This window comes from Perissodus microlepis, chromosome 14 (assembly GCF_051167445.1).
Source record: "Perissodus microlepis isolate ML-2025 ecotype Zambia chromosome 14, ASM5116744v1, whole genome shotgun sequence".
NCBI lineage: Eukaryota > Metazoa > Chordata > Actinopteri > Cichliformes > Cichlidae > Perissodus > Perissodus microlepis.
In genome coordinates this window covers 11,323,903-11,341,984 of record NC_140474.1, presented here as the reverse complement: position 1 = coordinate 11,341,984, position 18,082 = coordinate 11,323,903, and the positions used below count along the sequence as shown (strand labels likewise).

The 18,082-nt window shown below is 43.3% G+C and overlaps 1 protein-coding gene across 1 annotated transcript in view; it reads right to left on the bottom strand.

The window, feature by feature from the left end:
* Window positions 1–16,510, bottom strand: part of traf4a (tnf receptor-associated factor 4a) — a 37,874-nt gene extending 21,364 nt beyond the window's left edge. The window contains exon 1 of the mRNA XM_084951313.1: window positions 15,979–16,510. Coding sequence (XP_084807439.1) covers window positions 15,979–16,121 — 143 coding nt within the window. The 5' untranslated portion in view covers window positions 16,122–16,510. The remainder of the gene's footprint in view (window positions 1–15,978) is intronic.
* Window positions 16,511–18,082: the final 1,572 nt, after the last annotated feature.

Below are 18,082 nucleotides of genomic sequence, written 5' to 3'. Positions count from 1 at the left end.
TCAATTGTACCGGGAGCTGAGCTCATGCATGCATGAGTGCAGTCACCCTCACCCACTCAGTATACAGCAAAAGTGGAAAAAAAAAAAAAAAAAAAAAAGGAAACGAGAGAGACCACCATAACGGAGGCGTACCCGCACGAACAGAGCCCGCACTGCGTACATGAAAGGAAAGCAGAGCTTGAAAGGAGATGCTTTACGTTTGATCTGAAGGGCGGTTTGTGGAGGGGTGGGGCGGGTGGAGGACTGCATTTGGAGATCAATGAAAGTCCTGAGGTTTAACATGTCACACATGTGAGAAGGACTTACTGGCCATTGAAGAAGTGCTAAAAGCTGCATTTAAGGTTGCAGCAGGTGAGAAATACCCCACTCTCTGTTTTACTATCCACTGTCACCAATTTGTGAAGATTCAAAAGCTACAAAGGAGCTGGAGAGTGATCAGCTATAATTCAGCAACAAATGGAAGCAGCTACATGCTCTACATTTCTCCAGACGCGTGCGATATTTAGCAGTTTTAATCACAGATGGCTGGTCTAATTTTAGTTCAGAAGGCAGATTTCTGCTCAAAAGAGCAATATGCAGCGATGACGGCTGGCTTTGAGGAGCTGCAGTTAATCTCGTGAAGCGCCTACACTGGACGGGGAGGCAAAGCCTGGGCTACTCAAACGAGAGCCACAAGCCAACTGTATGCATATGGCAGCGGAGACGCAGTAACAGACAGAGTCACCTCATTTCCCCCCTCAAATCAGCATTAATGAATCAGCTATTGGAGCCACAATCACGGAGAAGCACAACATGAAATCGCAGCACTAATGCAGATTAAGTGTGGAAGCAGCAGCGCGCTTCGAGCTATTGTACAAGCTGCCTGTCAAAATAAGAGCATTTTCAATCAGTTTGTGACGTCTGCAATAATAAGGCATGAGGTGTGCTGCTCAAAAAAAAATAAAGAAAATGTTTTCATTCAGGTGTTTAGTTTGAGGCAGTCAGCTCAGTTTAAAGACTGGAAATAGGGAATCAGTCAGCCTGGCTCTTTAAAAGGTCTCTGTATCATTGTGGGTGGATTTTTCTTACTCTAGGACAGAGCTAGGCCAGCTCCATGGTCTCCTGGTGCAGCTTCATAGAACACATTAGTAGGCTGAAAACAGGAGGGGGGGCTCAGCTAGTCTGGCACAGTCCAAAATCTGCTTACTAACACCTCTAAAGCTCACTAACTAACCACTTTATATCTTGTTTGTTTAATCCGCACAAAACCCTTCGCACAGAGCCAGGCTGTGCCCACTTCCACTATATTGAGCTGCTAGCTGCACATTCATATTCAGCAGAAATAGCATCCACACTCTTCTTCCTTTGCAAACCATTTCACATCTTCTCATAAACGTCTCTCTGAGCTGGGACACTGCCGCAGGTCAGCGTATCTGACAGATGGTTGACAGCGAGGTGAGGAGGTTAATGCCCAGTAAATCCAGAGATAAGCATATTCTGCATCATAGCGCATTTTACTTTGAACACACTTTCTCTGATTAGTTGGGACACTGGATGGGAAATTCAGTCCTTCACACAAATACTGGATTAACTCAAGATTTTAATGCAAGGACAGTTCAGCATGTAAGACGAGCTGCGATCGGTCACGATGGAGCATCTCTGCTTCGCACACAGGAATAAAAAACATCAAAACACAAAACTACATTTCCACACAGAGGTGCAGGCTTCTATATTCTATTAGGCTAAACGCATGTGGTCAAAATGCCTTTAAAAAACAAACAAACACAGAAAAAAATCAAGACCATTTTATCTTCTCTGGAAGAATGACGAGGAATATGCCAGTGATTTGTTAACTGGTCCTAGCAGAGCATTTTTCCTGTGTAATGACCTCGTTTTGCTCTCTGTGGGGTTTGTTTTATGACTTTAAGAACCGCCAAGATCTGTTTCGCCCAGACGCCAAGAGGGACATTTCAACTTTAAAGAGAATTTAGGACAGACCTGGCCACCAGAGGCACGGCATCAATCAAAAGCCACTTAGAGCTAAAATTTCACCATTTAGTACCTATAGGCGCATGAGCTCATGGCAGAAGAGGAGGAGAGGAGGAACTGCTGCTGCTGCTTTGCATGCTCTCAGCATAAATCACATTTTATAGCAATTCGTAAGGAGAGTGCTTCGGTTTGCTCATTTATTATGGAGTCGACTTTCAATGCCAAGGCCCTCACCAGACAAAGAAGACTGTTGTTTTTACAGCAAGCAAATGAGCCGTATACCCTCAAGGAGAGAGCCTCAGAGAAACACAGAGCTCATCACTCATCAGTTAACACTATTATTTACTGCAGACTAACTGACAATCGCTTTGGAAATATTTAGAGCAAAGAAAACAAGCTCAGATTTTTTTAAAAAGTGAACAAATTCAGACCACAGACACATCTCAATCATGTTCAGGAAGCAAATGATCGGTCTGCAGATTATGCCAAAGAACTTCTCCGTCACAACTCCACTGAGAGACTGCAGCAGGTGAGCAATGCAGATAGCCCCTCCCACTTGTAATAGCTTATGGATCGTAGCAGATCTTTTCAATGATGTGCACCTGTTAACCTTGGAAAAGCAGGTGGAAAACATCCACCTGCTTTTATACCTTATTCTTAAAAACATCAAAAATGTGAAAGTAAATGTAATGAAAAAAATGTTAAAATGAGTCAAAACATGAAAACAATCTCCTTCCACTGTAATTCATATTTGGCAGTATGGCTCTGCTTTGAAAGAAGCAATGACAAGAGCATTGTTACAGGTGGAGGCAGCCTAGAACAGTGGGCTAAAGGATATCGGCTGATCCATCCGCTGATGTGCGTTAGTACTGAGATCGGTTAGTCTGCTGAGATAGTGGCTCGGAGGCCTGAACTATACGAGGCATCTAAATGTCACAGGTACAAAAATAGGAGGCTGGTACGAATCATAAATGCCATATTTGACATATTTTCTGGTAGAAAAGCACCCCCAGCTGCTGATCCTGGATAGCATTAGTTAGCATTTTAGGAAAAAGAGTCTGACTTGTGCACAGAGAATAAATAAGCACTGTTGTTTCCTCTCATCGGGTCAGTATAATGAGCAGCAACTTCCATTAAACAAACTAGATACACCAGAAAAAGAAGCCCTGCCTTCAATAAACAGCTGTCTGCTCTTCCCAGGCCTTCAAAGATAAGTACTCCACACACACTCCCTCACAGCTGGTCTGCTATGTGTGAGAGAGATAGGAAGAGATAGCAGGTGTGGGTAAACCATTATCAGCTTTGCTGTGTGAAGAAGTTATTTTGGTCCGACCCCACAGGAACAACACAGAGGAAGAAATGTGAATTGGCCTGAGGTGGACGAGTCTAATCCGAGATAAAGAAGTTTTTATGTCTGGACCCAATGAATTTCCACAGAATTTAGTTTTTAGATTGCAACTTTGCCACAGCGTGTCTGAGGTCACAGCGAACTGAAGACTGGAGCGAGGATAACGACTTGGATTTCCTCTTGTCAGAGTCTGCGATCTGCGTCGTTGTGATTCACTGTTATCGCAGCAGCAGAGCGCGGGAGGCACAGCTGCGAGTCTGATGTGTCATGAGTCACTTGTGTTCCTCTCAGGCAGAAAAACTGAAAACTTTTGCCTCTCAGCGCCGTCTTAACTCTCCTCCTCAATCCTGCTCACCTTAATGCCTCGCTTTACTGTCAGATATCGAAGAAATCAGCGTTACGTAACGCGAATGTCTGCTTCCGGCTCGTTTGAATTTCCACTGAACAGCGAGCGGAAAAGCTCCTTTTTCCTGATGTGTCAGTAAGCTGATTCGGGCCTGAGAGGTGTGCACATCACCGGCAGGCAGTGACAATTTTAGGTCCTGTGCTTTTGTGTCCATGGTAACTGGAAGTAGGTGTGTGTGTGCGTGTATGGTTGACAGTGAGCACACACACACACACACACACACGTGCACTAATTCACAAAAAACACACACACACACACACACACACACACACACACACACACAATCCCTTCTCGCTGCCCTTATTATCAGCTACTGGAATCACACCTCAGACGGGCTGTGGCTCTGGCTTCTCCTTATCAGGCTCAGTCCCTACCAACCAACACAGAGAGCCCCCTCCCCACACCCCCTCCCACGTGCCTGATCTGTGAGGCACCTCAAAGCTGGGCCTCCTGCAGTTGTCCACTTCTCTGCCTGCTCTGTGGACGCGGTCTCTTTGTTCGGCGAGGCGAGGCGCTGACGTCAAATCGCCTCCTTTGTTTCAAAACGCCTCAGTTTGAATTGTTCCTCGAGCACCGATTCTTCAACCTGCCCCTGTTGCTGGGAGCAACAATGAGATAAATGACAAGATTTTTCAATCAGCGCATAAAAGAAGAGGGGGAGCAAAAATAGAGGAATTAGCAACAAATACAGATGTCATCCATTACTCATAATAAAATGTTGTTTTTTCAGCTGGAATATAAGCTGCACTGCTTGAGCTGCAGTATTAATTGGGGCGTCTGTATGGCACTTTCTGAAGCAAGACGTTAAATAAGTAGCCTTGTTACTGCAGGGCTTCTTGATTGTCAACAGTGAAATTAGTATCATTTGTTTGTCTGCTGCTTGTTGGAAACTAATAACTAATAATAATCTAAACCCACAATCAGCTGATCTAGTCTTCTTTCTATAGTCTCTGAGCTGAGGAGGTGAAGTAAACAAACGCTCTTTCATTCTGAACAGGGTGACTGACCCATCCGGAGGTGCACCTGATCGCTTCCTGCGCCACCCCATCGGGGGTTCAAAGTTGGCCCGTTCAGAAGGAGGAAGGAGGAGGCCAGGCACAATAACGCTGCGTTGACACATCAGTAAATGAGTTGTGAGAAAGATCCTGAGGCTAAAACACAAGGGCGTCATTGAGCTGTTTGGTTAAAGGGCCACCGCAGAAAAATAGATGAGAGGAAGATGTAGAGCCTTGGCAGGAAGGAAGCCCTCGTCACTGAAAAAAAGAGGGCAGGCGGAAAGGCTGAGGGCCAATGGATAGTGACCTTAACATTGACGGAGGGCCCTGTGAATAAATGACTATAATTCAGAGTGTGTTTACTTCAAGCGAGGGGCTTAACTGCTCTGCAGACACCTGTTTGGCTCGACAGAGGAGCCTTTCACTGAGGACAGGTGCCTCGGCAGCGAGCCGCCAACTTCCCAATCCCAGCTGCTCCGCTTTCAGACCTCGAACAGAGATTCCTCACGTGCCTTCCTGTCAGCCCCGAAACCCTAAAGACTACTCCCTGATGCAAACAAGAGGCATTGAGTCGACAAAACAAGAGCATGTGGTTTAAGGCGCATAAGCTGCACGCAAAAAGCTGCATTAGTGCACATTTCTCACTCGGGGATAGATTACAGATGTTTTGTCTAAAAGTATGTGCAAGTTTCACTTCCTTCATGAATAACGAGACGTCACCTTCAATACAAAGAAGTCTGACGAAGATTCAAGTAAAATAAACTCACAAAGCTGCTCCATCATCAAAATTACTTCTCAGAAATCTTTCCACAGTCATATCTCCTCAGTATTAGTCCAAGGTGACGGCCTCAACACTCTAACCAGTTCGAATTCTATCTGCTGGCAGATTACTTCACCGATTATTTGATGAAATTTTGGTGAGAACAGTCCAAACAGCCCACTGCTGACTGTTAAATATAAAAAACTAAATACCAGAGCCAGAAAACCTCACAGTTCAGCTGCTGAAACTAGAAAATGTTCAGTATTTTTGCCTGAAAATGACTCATTAATCAGCCCTAATTTGAGGTTTGATGGCGTCTGCTTGCACTCTCCAGATGCGATTTCAGCCTTACAGCTTCAAATGAGAAAGCGCCCTGCTGGAATAATCTGTGTGAGAGTCGAAACACGTGTGTCGGTGCGCTGGGTCCGTCAGCTCGGTGACCTGTGCACAAGACAAACACGCTGAATGAGCGGCGAGTTGATTAGTGCGAGAGGGGAGCAGATGGAGCTGGGCTGAACACTCAAACCTTAAAGTATCTGCCGCTGAACCCTAAAATCAGCAGCGGGAACAGGCAGAGAGCATGTATGTGGTTTCATATACACATATTATTATCTGAGCCGCTTCACATAGTATGCATACTCGGGCACATGTAAGCACTAGTCACGCTTTTCAGATCTGGGCCAGTTGGCTGTGGTCCAGCATCAGGGCTGGGCTGAGCAGCTCGGTCCCAGCATGCTCGCTGTGCGAGGAGCAAGGTGCTTCAATGCATAGCAGGAATGTTTTCAGCCTTTGTTTGGGCGCAAAGGGCTGCGGGATTCATTTTAAAGGAGCTCTTATAGGCAAGGGCAAGTCGAGGCATGTCTATAACGGCCTCTTATTGGGCGTCACGAACACTCAGGAATATATTCACAGGCATATTCGCATGGTTACATGCAAACCAGGCGTCTACTGGGAAACATTACATCCCATTTACAAAGGCTGCCACCTCTGTGGGTTAAGGTAAAAGCAAGCCAGTGGTTTTTTCCTGTTTGTTTGCCTTGTTTATCATGTTTTGGGTGAATAAATAAATAAAAAAATAACTCAACTCTTTACCCTTTAAAAGCCAGCTAGGACTAACCCTTTAAGCTCTCTTCTGAGCTGAACAGTTTCTGTCATATTTCAGGCCTGCATATAGACCAGATGACTCTGTGTGCGTCACAAGTTAGTGAGGGTGGTCTCTGCTTGGATAACCCTGAAAACTATTGTTAATAAATCTTTATCGACATATACCGAGGTTTCAAAACTCATCACTAAGGGTACTGGGAACGTCGTCGAATGTCGTCTTTATAAAGGAAATAACTAAACGCCAAAACTTCCGGTCCATGCATAGTTGGATTTTGGGCTTCCCGTTGAGAATTTTATGCAGATCCTTAAGGGTATTGGCGCATAACAAAGCATAACATTCAGAAACCATAAATCAGTGTTATCTGAAAAAACACAGAAGATTGGTGAAATCAGTTTGATGTAGCAGGAAATCAGTCAATTATATGGGAATTGAACAAATTTCTTGGTTATCTTCCGAAGCATTTCTTCAGTTCTTTGCAGTTTTGTTGAGACGGCCTCGTTTGACCTGCTGTGACCATTAACTTGCCGTTGCTAATTTTCACTAAGCTTCACACCAACCTAGTATTGTTATTAATGAGTCATTTAGTTGAATTAGTATCTCCCTAAGCCTGTTAAATTACTTTAAACTACCGCCACATAACTGTCAGTTACAGCCACAATGTAAAAAATGTTTTCTAAAGAGCAACTAATCCGTTAATTATCACCTTTAGCCCTAATTTTACCTACAAATAATCGTCCTGTTCGCCCACCTTACCTGTTTTTAACCCTACTTACAGAGTCAGTGACTACAGTCTCATGACAACCAATAAAAAACAACCACAACTGCGCAACAAAACCTATATTGTAACAAACTACCTCTTCAATGTAAGTACTATGAACCAAATTTGCACTTGTAATAAGCCGCAATTTGCTTTTATCTCAACAAACCTGTATTGCATTTTTAGGCTGTTATACCGGCACTTCATCAGGTAACATGAATCCATGATTTGAAGTCATTCAAGTGGATGGAAGTTGACTTACTTTCCCTAAACCACAAATTAACCTTCATCTAAACATTCTGACACAAACCACAAACAGCAGTGGAAACACAGTGTGTGGGGTCAGGTAGTCTGGCTTTATGGAGAAGTCTGTGAAAGCCTCCAAAGTCATTCAGGATGTGTTCCTGTCTGAGCTCGCATAATCGGTTCCAGGGGCCTTTCAGAAGAGAAGAATTATTATTATTAAAAAAACAAATAAAAAAAACACATCCAGATGACACAACCTGAATGCGAATCATCTCCATCAGAAAATCCACCCAAGAGCCCAAAGTGGCTCCGAGTTTCATCCGAACTCGGGCGCACGCTCTCATTTCTTTACATCCGTCAAAATATGAATCTCATAATGACATCTTTTCTCTACTGGAGGGCCTCTGCAGCTGTGTGAACTGGCCGGGGCGCTTTCTCTCAGCAATGTCATCATCGCAGCTGCATCTCTAATGCCTCTCTCCGCTTCCTCCCAGGAGACAAGCGTCTTATCCTGAAACAGCCTCGGCTTACATCTATCCGTCAGTCTCAGGAGTGAACGACTTCCATAAACGTATTTTTGTTCTCCCTGCTGCACTTTTTTTTCTCCTTCTACTTTTCGTGGGGGGGGAAGAAGTGGGTTCGCATGATATGTAAGCAAAGTCACGTGAAGCCCGTTGTGGTCGCAGCCCAAAAACAACAAATTTAATCTGACTGTGTAATAATTCTGTCTGTTTGCTGTTTATAACAAGCAACATTAAAGTTGGCTGCAGATCATTTCATCCTCTCCTGTCTAAACATGGATAATTATGGGCTATTAGATGTCAACATCCATTTCCTTACACCCATGAGACATGGCAATTTGAGGCTGTTTTCTTTTATTTTTTGGGATTATATTCTCAGACTTAGATCTTCAGCTTATGTGCAGCTAAACTGAAATAACACTGGTTGCAACAAAAATGGGTGCTTGGTTCTTACAGACACAATTATGAATCAAGAACAATCAAAAAGCACAAAATGAACCAAACTACACTGGTTGAGGATCTCCACTTTCATGTTGCGCTGCAGCTGAACTCGATTGCTCGGGCTGTAAACTTGGTCCACGTTAAACTTTAAACATCAGTGACTTTCCATGCAATCATTAATTTCAAAGTCCAGCCGTGTGGTGAGCTCAGGGACTTTCAGTGACTAACTTCCTTGTCAGTAATTGCTGCTAGAATTAGAAAGGTGTGGGTGTCACGCCTTCACAGCAGCTGGTGACTGCTGCTCGACTCTGCAGGTACATTTAGGTGGCATTCAGAGCACCAACTGCTCTTTTCCCAGACAAAAGCTGCAGTGTCCCGCACCATGTTTTTTCTCTGCACGCCTCTTTATCCTCCGACTCCTTCTATGCATTGATGTGTTAAAGTTTATGGGACCCTTTCCAGCTCCATCACCCCGAGTGCAACAGCTGACAGCGGCTTGATTGCACAGCTCTGATAGGCCTTCACAGACCCCAAAGTGTAGAGCGGAGGCCTCGCCTGAACACAGCATCTCTCTGTGCGCTGCTTGCTGATCACTGTTGAGTCTCCGGATCTGGACCCAGGAAGCCTGTGCAGTGTTGGGACACCTGCGGGGGGACTGTGAATGTCTCTGTGACAGGACCGCAGGATGGAAATGGCAGCGAACACGCAGTCATTCACCAGTCATCCATGGCTCTGCTCCCATTCAGACACAGACACCCACTGAGGCACAAAGACCCAGCTGCCTCAAGTGGCAGACTTACACACAACATTGAGCACTAATACAACACAGCTCCATTAAGCCCTTTAAGAAACGTCCTGTCACTGCAGCCAGAGTGCCCCTCTATACATCCCTTTGGACAGAAGGGAATTCATCACAAAGTTAAAAGGGGGACACATTTAGATCATCGTGTGCCAAACAGGCCAAACGCTCTGAGCTCAGATCACACCTGTTTAGTGTTTTGGTTAAATCCAGAACTAGTTTAAAATTGCACAATCCATCTGAATCGTGCCTCCAAGCTTAATAATGCTGGCATTGTGATTCTGACAGCTGTGCATTACAAAGACAGACGTCAAACTCAAACAAGTGGAGCTTTTACACACCTGAGTCACATGCAAACTTTGTTTTTCTGCTCTGTTCCTACAGTCTGTTCAGGCTCTGGTGATAAAACCTGCGTGTGTTACACTCAGAATATGGATGCAAAACCAACGAGGGACTCGATAAAGAATCAGACCTGTGAGGTGTATTTTAATCAATATCCATCCCTAGTCTTAGAATCACATCCTAACAAACCAGCTTCAGTAAAAGAGCAAATACAGTCTTTATAGAAACTTTATAAACCACCGATTAAACAGCTTTGAATGAGGAAATTTCATCAGCACAGAAATTAGCTTTTTTGGGAAATTAGCTTTCACACTGAAAACCGAATGAGAATATCCGAGACTCACTTCCACACCTATGGCCCATTAAACTAACGAGCATGTCTTTGGGCTGTGGCAGGAAACCGGAGCACCTTCAGGAAACTTATTCTGGACAAGCTCCACACAGAAAGATCCCAGGAACTCAGAACCTCTCAGCACCCGACAAAGAAGTCATCTGGCAAATAACTCACTTCCATATAGAAGGCCTGGCCTACTTTTTTCACATAAAGACAAAGGAAAGTAATTTTATTATAGATTTATGTTTTGAAAATAAAGGGTTTGGCTTTTTAACAAAGTAATAAAAGAGTTGTTGACTGTAGTGTTAGAGCAATTCATTAATTTATTGAAAAAGTAGCCAATCAGACAATCATTATAGCAACAATTTAGCCATTTCATTAATCATTTAAATAGTTTATTAAGCAAAAATGCTCACGCTAAGCTTTTAATAAGTCCACTTGGCTTCTTGGAAACACTTCCAATCGGGTGACTTATCAGTTTTTTACTACCACACTGCCCACATATTAGATTAGACAGATGCTAGAGGAAGGAGAGTGAGGTACGAGGTGTTCTGTGGCTGTGCATCAGGACATCCACAGTGTAAAAAACGTGGGAGAGCACAGCTGAAAAAGCGAGTATCACCTACATCAGTGAGGAGTGGGGAAAAATGCTGTGCTACACACAGAGGACATGTCAAAGTTAAAACGAATCAAGGTCTGCTGCGAAAAACACTGGCCTGGCTTTCGGACAGTGAATAATCGAGCCGTGAAAAATTCTCACATTAGCCCACTTTGGAGCCACTCGTGACTCCGGGTAAGTCAGCAGTTGTGCTGTACGAATGCGCGGAGGGCCTGTAGGAAGAGATGCTCCCGAGCTGAACAAACCAATTACACCCCTGTCAAGGCCGTGGCGCTGCACTGCATCATCCCCACAGTTACACTGTGAGGCTTTACTCTGGCTCAGGAGTCCCGGTGTTCTGACAAAACGTCCTACTTTGGCAAAACGTCCTACCGTAAGTAGTTTACGTACATTTCTGCTGTCACAGAGTAATTCCAGCACAAGTAGGTATGACGGTTTGCCACTTAACTTTGCCCATCAGAGTATGCTTGTAGCTCACATTCATAAAGCCAGGATGGTTTGCCACTTCATTTTACCCATTAAAGTATGCTTGTAGGTCACATTCACAAAGGTAGCATGGTTTGGCATGTAATTTTACCCGTCAGAGTATGTTTGTAGCTTATATTCACAAAGGTAGGACGGTTCGCCACTGAATTTCTTGTTGTGTGCAGGCGTAGAAACAACGGGTAGGATGATTTGTCAGGTAGGATGGATTCCCAGAACACCGGCACTGCCGAGCCGTGAGGCCTGGCATGTGTGGCTTGATCATAAGCCCAACTATTAAGTGTTTATTGTCCTTTATTAGAGCCTCAGTGTGGCTAAAACAAAGTCTGCCCTGGTGAGTAGACACCGAGCAACTGAGGCATGTGACTCCTATTTGATTGCAGTGTGTTAAAGCTGTAGGGCAGGGCTGCTTTTACCCCATGACTCTCCCTTTAGAAGAGTGTGTGTTGGAGGGGGGGGAACCTCCAAGACTGCTGCTGCTGCACATTCCTCCCAAAGCGGAAACACAGGCCATTAGCATCACATGCTAACAGAGGCTGCTCAGACACAGTAGAGCCACAACGCTTCATGTGTTTCCTTGAGTGCCTCTCAGGGACGTTTCACTCCACTGTGACATTCTTTGAAGTGGAAATACAGGATTAGCCTCCTCGTGGTCCTTTAAATAACACTACATGGCATTTATAAGCTGCATATGAACAAAATAAATGGTTTAAAAGGTGATAGAAAACTATATCTGAACACGCATGGCTTATATCTGCCTGGAGGTATAATACATAATATTTATATAACATATTAGCACTGTTGCCTCATAATAAAAATGTCCTAGGTACAAATCCTGCCCCGAGTGAAGGAGTCTCCCTGTGCCTGCGTTGGCTCTCTCCAGGTATTCCGGTTTGCTCCCACTCCAAAGACAGGCTAATTGCTAATGCTCAATTAGCCCTAGGCGTGAATGTGAGCATGAACGGACCTGCGCAGGGTGTACTCCACATCTCACCCTGTGACAGCTGGGATAGGCTCCAGCCTAGGATGTCCTCACATCGGCGCTTATTACAGCTTGCACCTGACAAGTACTGTCACATTAGGACTAAAAGTGAAACCAGAACTCGGAGGAGACATGGAGCATGACTAACAGGAGAAGGCATTGCATTGTGGTGCAGATCGGGATCAATTTCCTTAAAATTACAAAGATGGTGCATTAACCCTGGTAGTTGTTGCTCTCTGCATGTCCTCGTGCCATTACTGTAATTTGTGATCATCTTCGTTCTTCTCATGAGGAATTTGGTTATTAAGCACGTATCACTCACCACATAGCGTGTTATAACCCAGTTATATTGCTCCATATAAATTTCTAAATAAGTCTGAGGGATTATTTCGTGAGAAAGGATGATTAACGCTCCAGCAATGTCATGCATTTGCTTACTTGTGGCTTATTGTGACAGAGCAGTGGGTCTCCGGAGATGATGACAGAGCCGTCCATGTGAAAGCGGGCATACTGGCCAAGCAAGCCTGGACTGGATGTGACATAGCCCTCAATAACTTCAGAGACAGGATCAGCTGAGTTGCACAATGGGCAATGCATTAGCTAACTACTGACTGTCAGCCTCAATAAACTTGAACCGTGCTCACAAAAGGCGCACACGCTCGACGGACTCGACTGGCACACTTTGTTAATTAAAGAGGTGAGAACGAAGCCTGTCGGCTGTTTCATGACGGCGGAAGAGCTGCTAAAACACTATTTGCTGTTCACATAGATGTTTATTTACGCTTTAATCTACCTGGGAAGTGAAGCAGGAAATCTCCTTTGAAGCACGATCAGAGTTCCCACTGTGAAACAGTGTGACCTTGTACGTCATTGTGATTCTATTATTATAAATCTGAATGTGGAAACAGTTTATTTAGACATCTTAGTGCCACTATCACACATCTCTCTTCATGAAAAGCTCAGAAAATAGCTGTTTTAAGTGGCTCGTAACAAATTTGGAGACATCAGGAGAAGTTTATATACATTATTCTGCAGTTTTTAGGCCATTAATAAAGAGATTTAATTATCTGGTGTAAGATCATATTTGTTAATAAGTTGGAAATAGAGTTTTAACAATGGGTGCTAAAAAGTCTAACACCTAAGTTTACTGATCAGAGGTGTAAATACTTTTAAGTATTGAATGATAAACGGATCAATGGCCAACAGATGACCCACATTTTAGCTCCTTTACTCAGGATGTGTTGTTAAAGAGGAGATGCACTTCCAGTAAGGCTCTCCACTCACTTGATGTAGGTCATGTAAACTGTACAGGGAGGAATCATATTATGTGACATCTCTACCACGCAGGAGCACAATGTTACTCAATTTAAAACTTTAACAAGTTGAGAAACTTTAGTTAAATTCAGTCAGTCTGTGGGAGTTAAAGAAAAAAAAAAAAAAGAGCGTAAACTGGAGGACGAACATGGAGGCGGACGGGATGAGGCAGACAAAGCGTCGGGCCAAACTCATTGATCAGCAGCAACACTGTTCCTCCCGCGCTCCCTTTGTTCAGCACTCTTTCTGCTTTTCAACCAGATGCAATCTACTGCTGTTTAGTAATCCAGAGGAGGCTTCCCGATGACTCAAAACACTGCAAACCAGCAGCTCACGACAAACTAGCTAATATATTCATAGCGTCAATCCACCTCTGTGCTGTCAATGTGTTCTGACACAGGAAGCCTGACTGAATGATCACCAAATAAGACATCAGTCTTTCCTGAAAGCAACTGGAGCTTACAGAGAAGTTATCCCAGTTTCCCTCGGGGTGTCTTCGTGTTTCATCAAGTAAAACCGAAGACTGGTCTCAGCTAAATAGCTGATTTTATAACTGATGTTAAACTGCAGATCAGCTTGACAGGAAAAATGACAAACCAAGAAACCACAGCATTTTTATGACTCATAAAACTACATTTGAACAATTATAATGTGACGTTTAACTATAGCAAAGCATCAGACACTGCAGACAGTCGTCTTCAGTGTCTCAAACAAAAGCAACTTTGTGTTTTGTCTTTCTCGATTTATCTTTCCATTTAATCACTGCAGCTCAGATTTGAATCATCACAGCAGCTGTCACCCATATCCCATCCAGACTCCATAACATAAAAACAATAGAACAATAGTCTGAACAAAGAGACCAGATCTACTTTTATTCAAATCTGATGTGTGAATTTAGTTTTCAGTCTACACATGAAACAACTAATGATCATATTTCCAATAATTCAAATGTTTAGCACAAAACACTACAAATGTTCTTCAGTCCCATTTCATTCACTTGAATCTATTACGCCAGCAAATTCTCAAATTGAGGAGGAATCAAGTTCTGACGGCACTTTTGCTCAAAAAAAGAAAAGAAAAATGTGGTAATCAGACAGCTTTTCCAAAACAGTGTGAGTCACATTTAGACCGCACTGTACAGATTAAAAAAAAAAAAAAAAAAAGGAAATAAAAGCCAAGCTTATGAATGACAGCTCCCACAATCAAGTCTTTAGACTTTCTAGTGTGGAGGGCAACGCAACTGTAATACACAGATCAGATCTTTTATTTAATCGGCTACTCTCTGTTCAAAAAACAAACAAACAAAAAGTTCTCAGTGTCTCAAAGTCCACAACCAACAGGGAAACAACACAAATGGAGTTAAGGTAAAATGAGATAACACAAAGAAAAGCAGGAAATTTTAAACCATTTAAAAACAGATATTTTGGTCAAAAATTAGATTTTTTTCCCCATCATCATCATTATTACTATTATTACAACTACAAATTTTACTTATCAGTGCACCAAAATATTTCAAGGTTAATTTTAACCTTTAAAATATTTTTTTTCAGTTTATAAAAAAAAATTTAAGTATTAACTAAATTTGTTAACCTGTTTGTTTCCTGTTTTAAATCTTTGTGATGTGGCTTTTAGGGCCATTAGCGCTTTTCTGCACACATTTTAATGCAACTAAACATCACATAAACACAAATCAGAAGTCAACAATCTGAACTCATCTACTACTTTACATGGTGACACTGCAGCCAATCAGGCTGGAGAAGAAGCTCCTGATGCAGGTGTGTGTGATCTGCAGGTAAGCTGTTGGGGGATTCTGTGTATTGCTTGAGAGTCCTGTAGGTGTAGTGGGATAATTAGCAACAGGGCCATCTTTAAAAGGAACAAAACAAAGACTCTGTTTGTAGGGATCTTAACACTGAGTCCAGTGTTGAACAGATTAAAAGGTGAGGAGGTCTGCCATCCTGCTGACCTCTGAGCGAAAGGTCCCTCAGCGGCCCCCAGATGCCCCCGACCAATGAACCACTGTCTAATCCTGGACTCAAGAACATACTCAAACACACACATACACAACCCACGCAGACTCATCCACCCCAGCCCAGAAACACAGACAGGATGGGGAGGCAGGGGCCCTCTGCAGGCCACAATCACCACAGCATGAAAAATTAATGTAAAAGGGGGGAAAACCCCTAAACTTTAACATAAAGATTACACTCGGAGAAAAAAAAAAATCTGCACATCAGTGAGTCTAAGCGATAATTAACAATGATGAAATATTATTCCAGGCTAAAGCTGCACATGCAGAGAGAGAAAAAAAACACACCTGACATCAAGAGAAGGAGGGTTAAAGCCAGGCATTGTTTACCAGGCCTCATGTTGTGTTATTGCTCTGGGCAGCAGCTACACAATAGACAAACATTAATGCAGACCCAGGCAAGACGGAAGAAAGGTGAGCAGGGCACACCTATGCTTTTATTTACTGCTGCTCGACCGAAACTACGCCAGTAATTTCCGGTGTCGCCTGCAAAGAGGTGGATCCCTGTGCACACAAACACACAGCATACCTCAGAAATTCTTGCAGGCAGGTGTCACAGAAGCGGTGTCCACAGGTGGACACTTGGACGGGCTCCCGCATCGCTTTGCTGCAGAGCGGACACTGGAAGCGTCTCTTTGGCTTCTCCAGGAACTTGTAATCAAACCCGGGCATGGCTGCAGGTTCTGTCGCTTTTGTCGGGCCTTCGGCTGCAGGTTAAAGGTACAAATGTCCTCTCGATCCCCCCGCAAACGGGGCTGTCTAGCTGCGCTGCCGTGAAGCCGATGAGAGGTTCATATCACGTCCCTTCCGCCGCCGACGGATCGGGCTCTGCAGATTCGTCCTCCCGCAGTGCTCAGCTGTCTGAAGGCAACAAAGGCTGGACGGTCCGAGACAGGCTGGAGAAACGGTTCTCCCTCCGCAGTGTTTATGTTGGCCGGCAGAGCTGCTACAGCTGTACGGATGACTCCTCTGGTGATGCAGAACTGACACACTGAGAGCAAAGCAAGAGCCCTCCGTCTGTTTAGGTGCACCGAGTCCCGCCTCCTCCTCCTCCTCCTCCAGGCAGGAGGAGTCAAGGAGCTGAAACGCTCTGTTCACACCATTTTATCTCTGTGATCCCCTCTTTATGAGGCTTTAATCGAGCCTTTGTCCGGCTACAGTGGGCTCTCATCGTTCTTTCATTTCACATTTGATAATTATCAATGTTTATTTATCAGCTTAGACGCCATCAGGGGTCCACATAAAGTGTCGGAGAGTGATAATAAATAAATAAATAAAAAATACTAAACATACATAGTGTCAGCTGGTGAAGTCACACGTGAGAGAGGTTTCGCAGTAAAGATGTAAATTAAATAAAGAAAAACTGAATCCAACTCAGACACCTACAGCACAGTCAGAGGGGAGAGGCGCCCCCTGGCGATGGAGCAGAACACCAGCCTGGTATTATTTCGTTTCAAGCTTAAATGTTTCATATAAATGCTTCATTAAAAATAACCCCTGACGTCTGCTGTTATACTCATTAAAAGAAATAAACATCCGGATGTCATTTCGTTCATGGGGTCAATAAAGCGCACAGCTTCACATCTGGATCGGTTTTCACCTGCTGTATTGCCACTGGATTACATCACCATTACATCATCACACAGGACAACAAAGGCAGCTGAGCCATGTCCCCAGAAAAGGTGAAGAAGTCTGGAATAATACCCACTGATTAAAAATAACTCGGTGTGTTTATAGTATTAAACTACATATTAATGACAGCGTAAAGAGGAGGGTAGAGGAGGTTAATGTTTCATTTTTTGAAAGTCTGTCTTTTTAAATGTTCTCTATTGCAATAAAAGCCGCAACACAAGAAAATGTCACTGTGAGTCAAATTTAATGTGAATGTAAATATAAAAAATACATGCATATTTAAAAAAGCAGCAGTGGAAATGAGCATTTTGAGGTGCTTGTACTTGAAACTGTTTTCTGTGATTATTTTGGTTTGTTTATATGGATATATATATATATATATATATATATATATATATATATATATATATATATATATATATATGCATTAAAATCTTTATCAGAGGTGAGTCTTGACCCACACTTAGAAGCGACTACCTGCTTGAAGTGGAACTAACAGTTAGTCACAATAGATCAAGGAATTTTTGGAACGATATTTCAGCACTGTGAGACATCTGGTGTCATCAGAAATACCTATCGAAGTGAAATCAGACATCACCTTGATGTTTACGAGAAAATATCACAAACTAATCCAGATGCAGATTAGTAAGTAAAATTGATTTATATAGCGCTTTCTAAGAAAAGGAGTCACAAAGTGCTTACAGAGATATCAGGAGAAAAACAAACAAAAAGAAGAGCAAAATGCACACAACAGAAAAACAACCAAATCTCTGTCTGAGAAGTTTAAAGCTTTCTAAAGAATGCCACAGATTCAAGCGTGTGAAGAAAGAGTGGTAAGCTGTTCCACAGTTTTGGTTTTAAGAGACAGTACCCACTTAGATTTTACACGGGTACGGAGAACCACAAGAAGACCTCTATCAGCCAGCCTAAGGATTTGAGTAGACAGGCGATGTAAGTGAGGGCCTCACCTCATAAAGCCATGAAAGTAAGAACCAAGATTT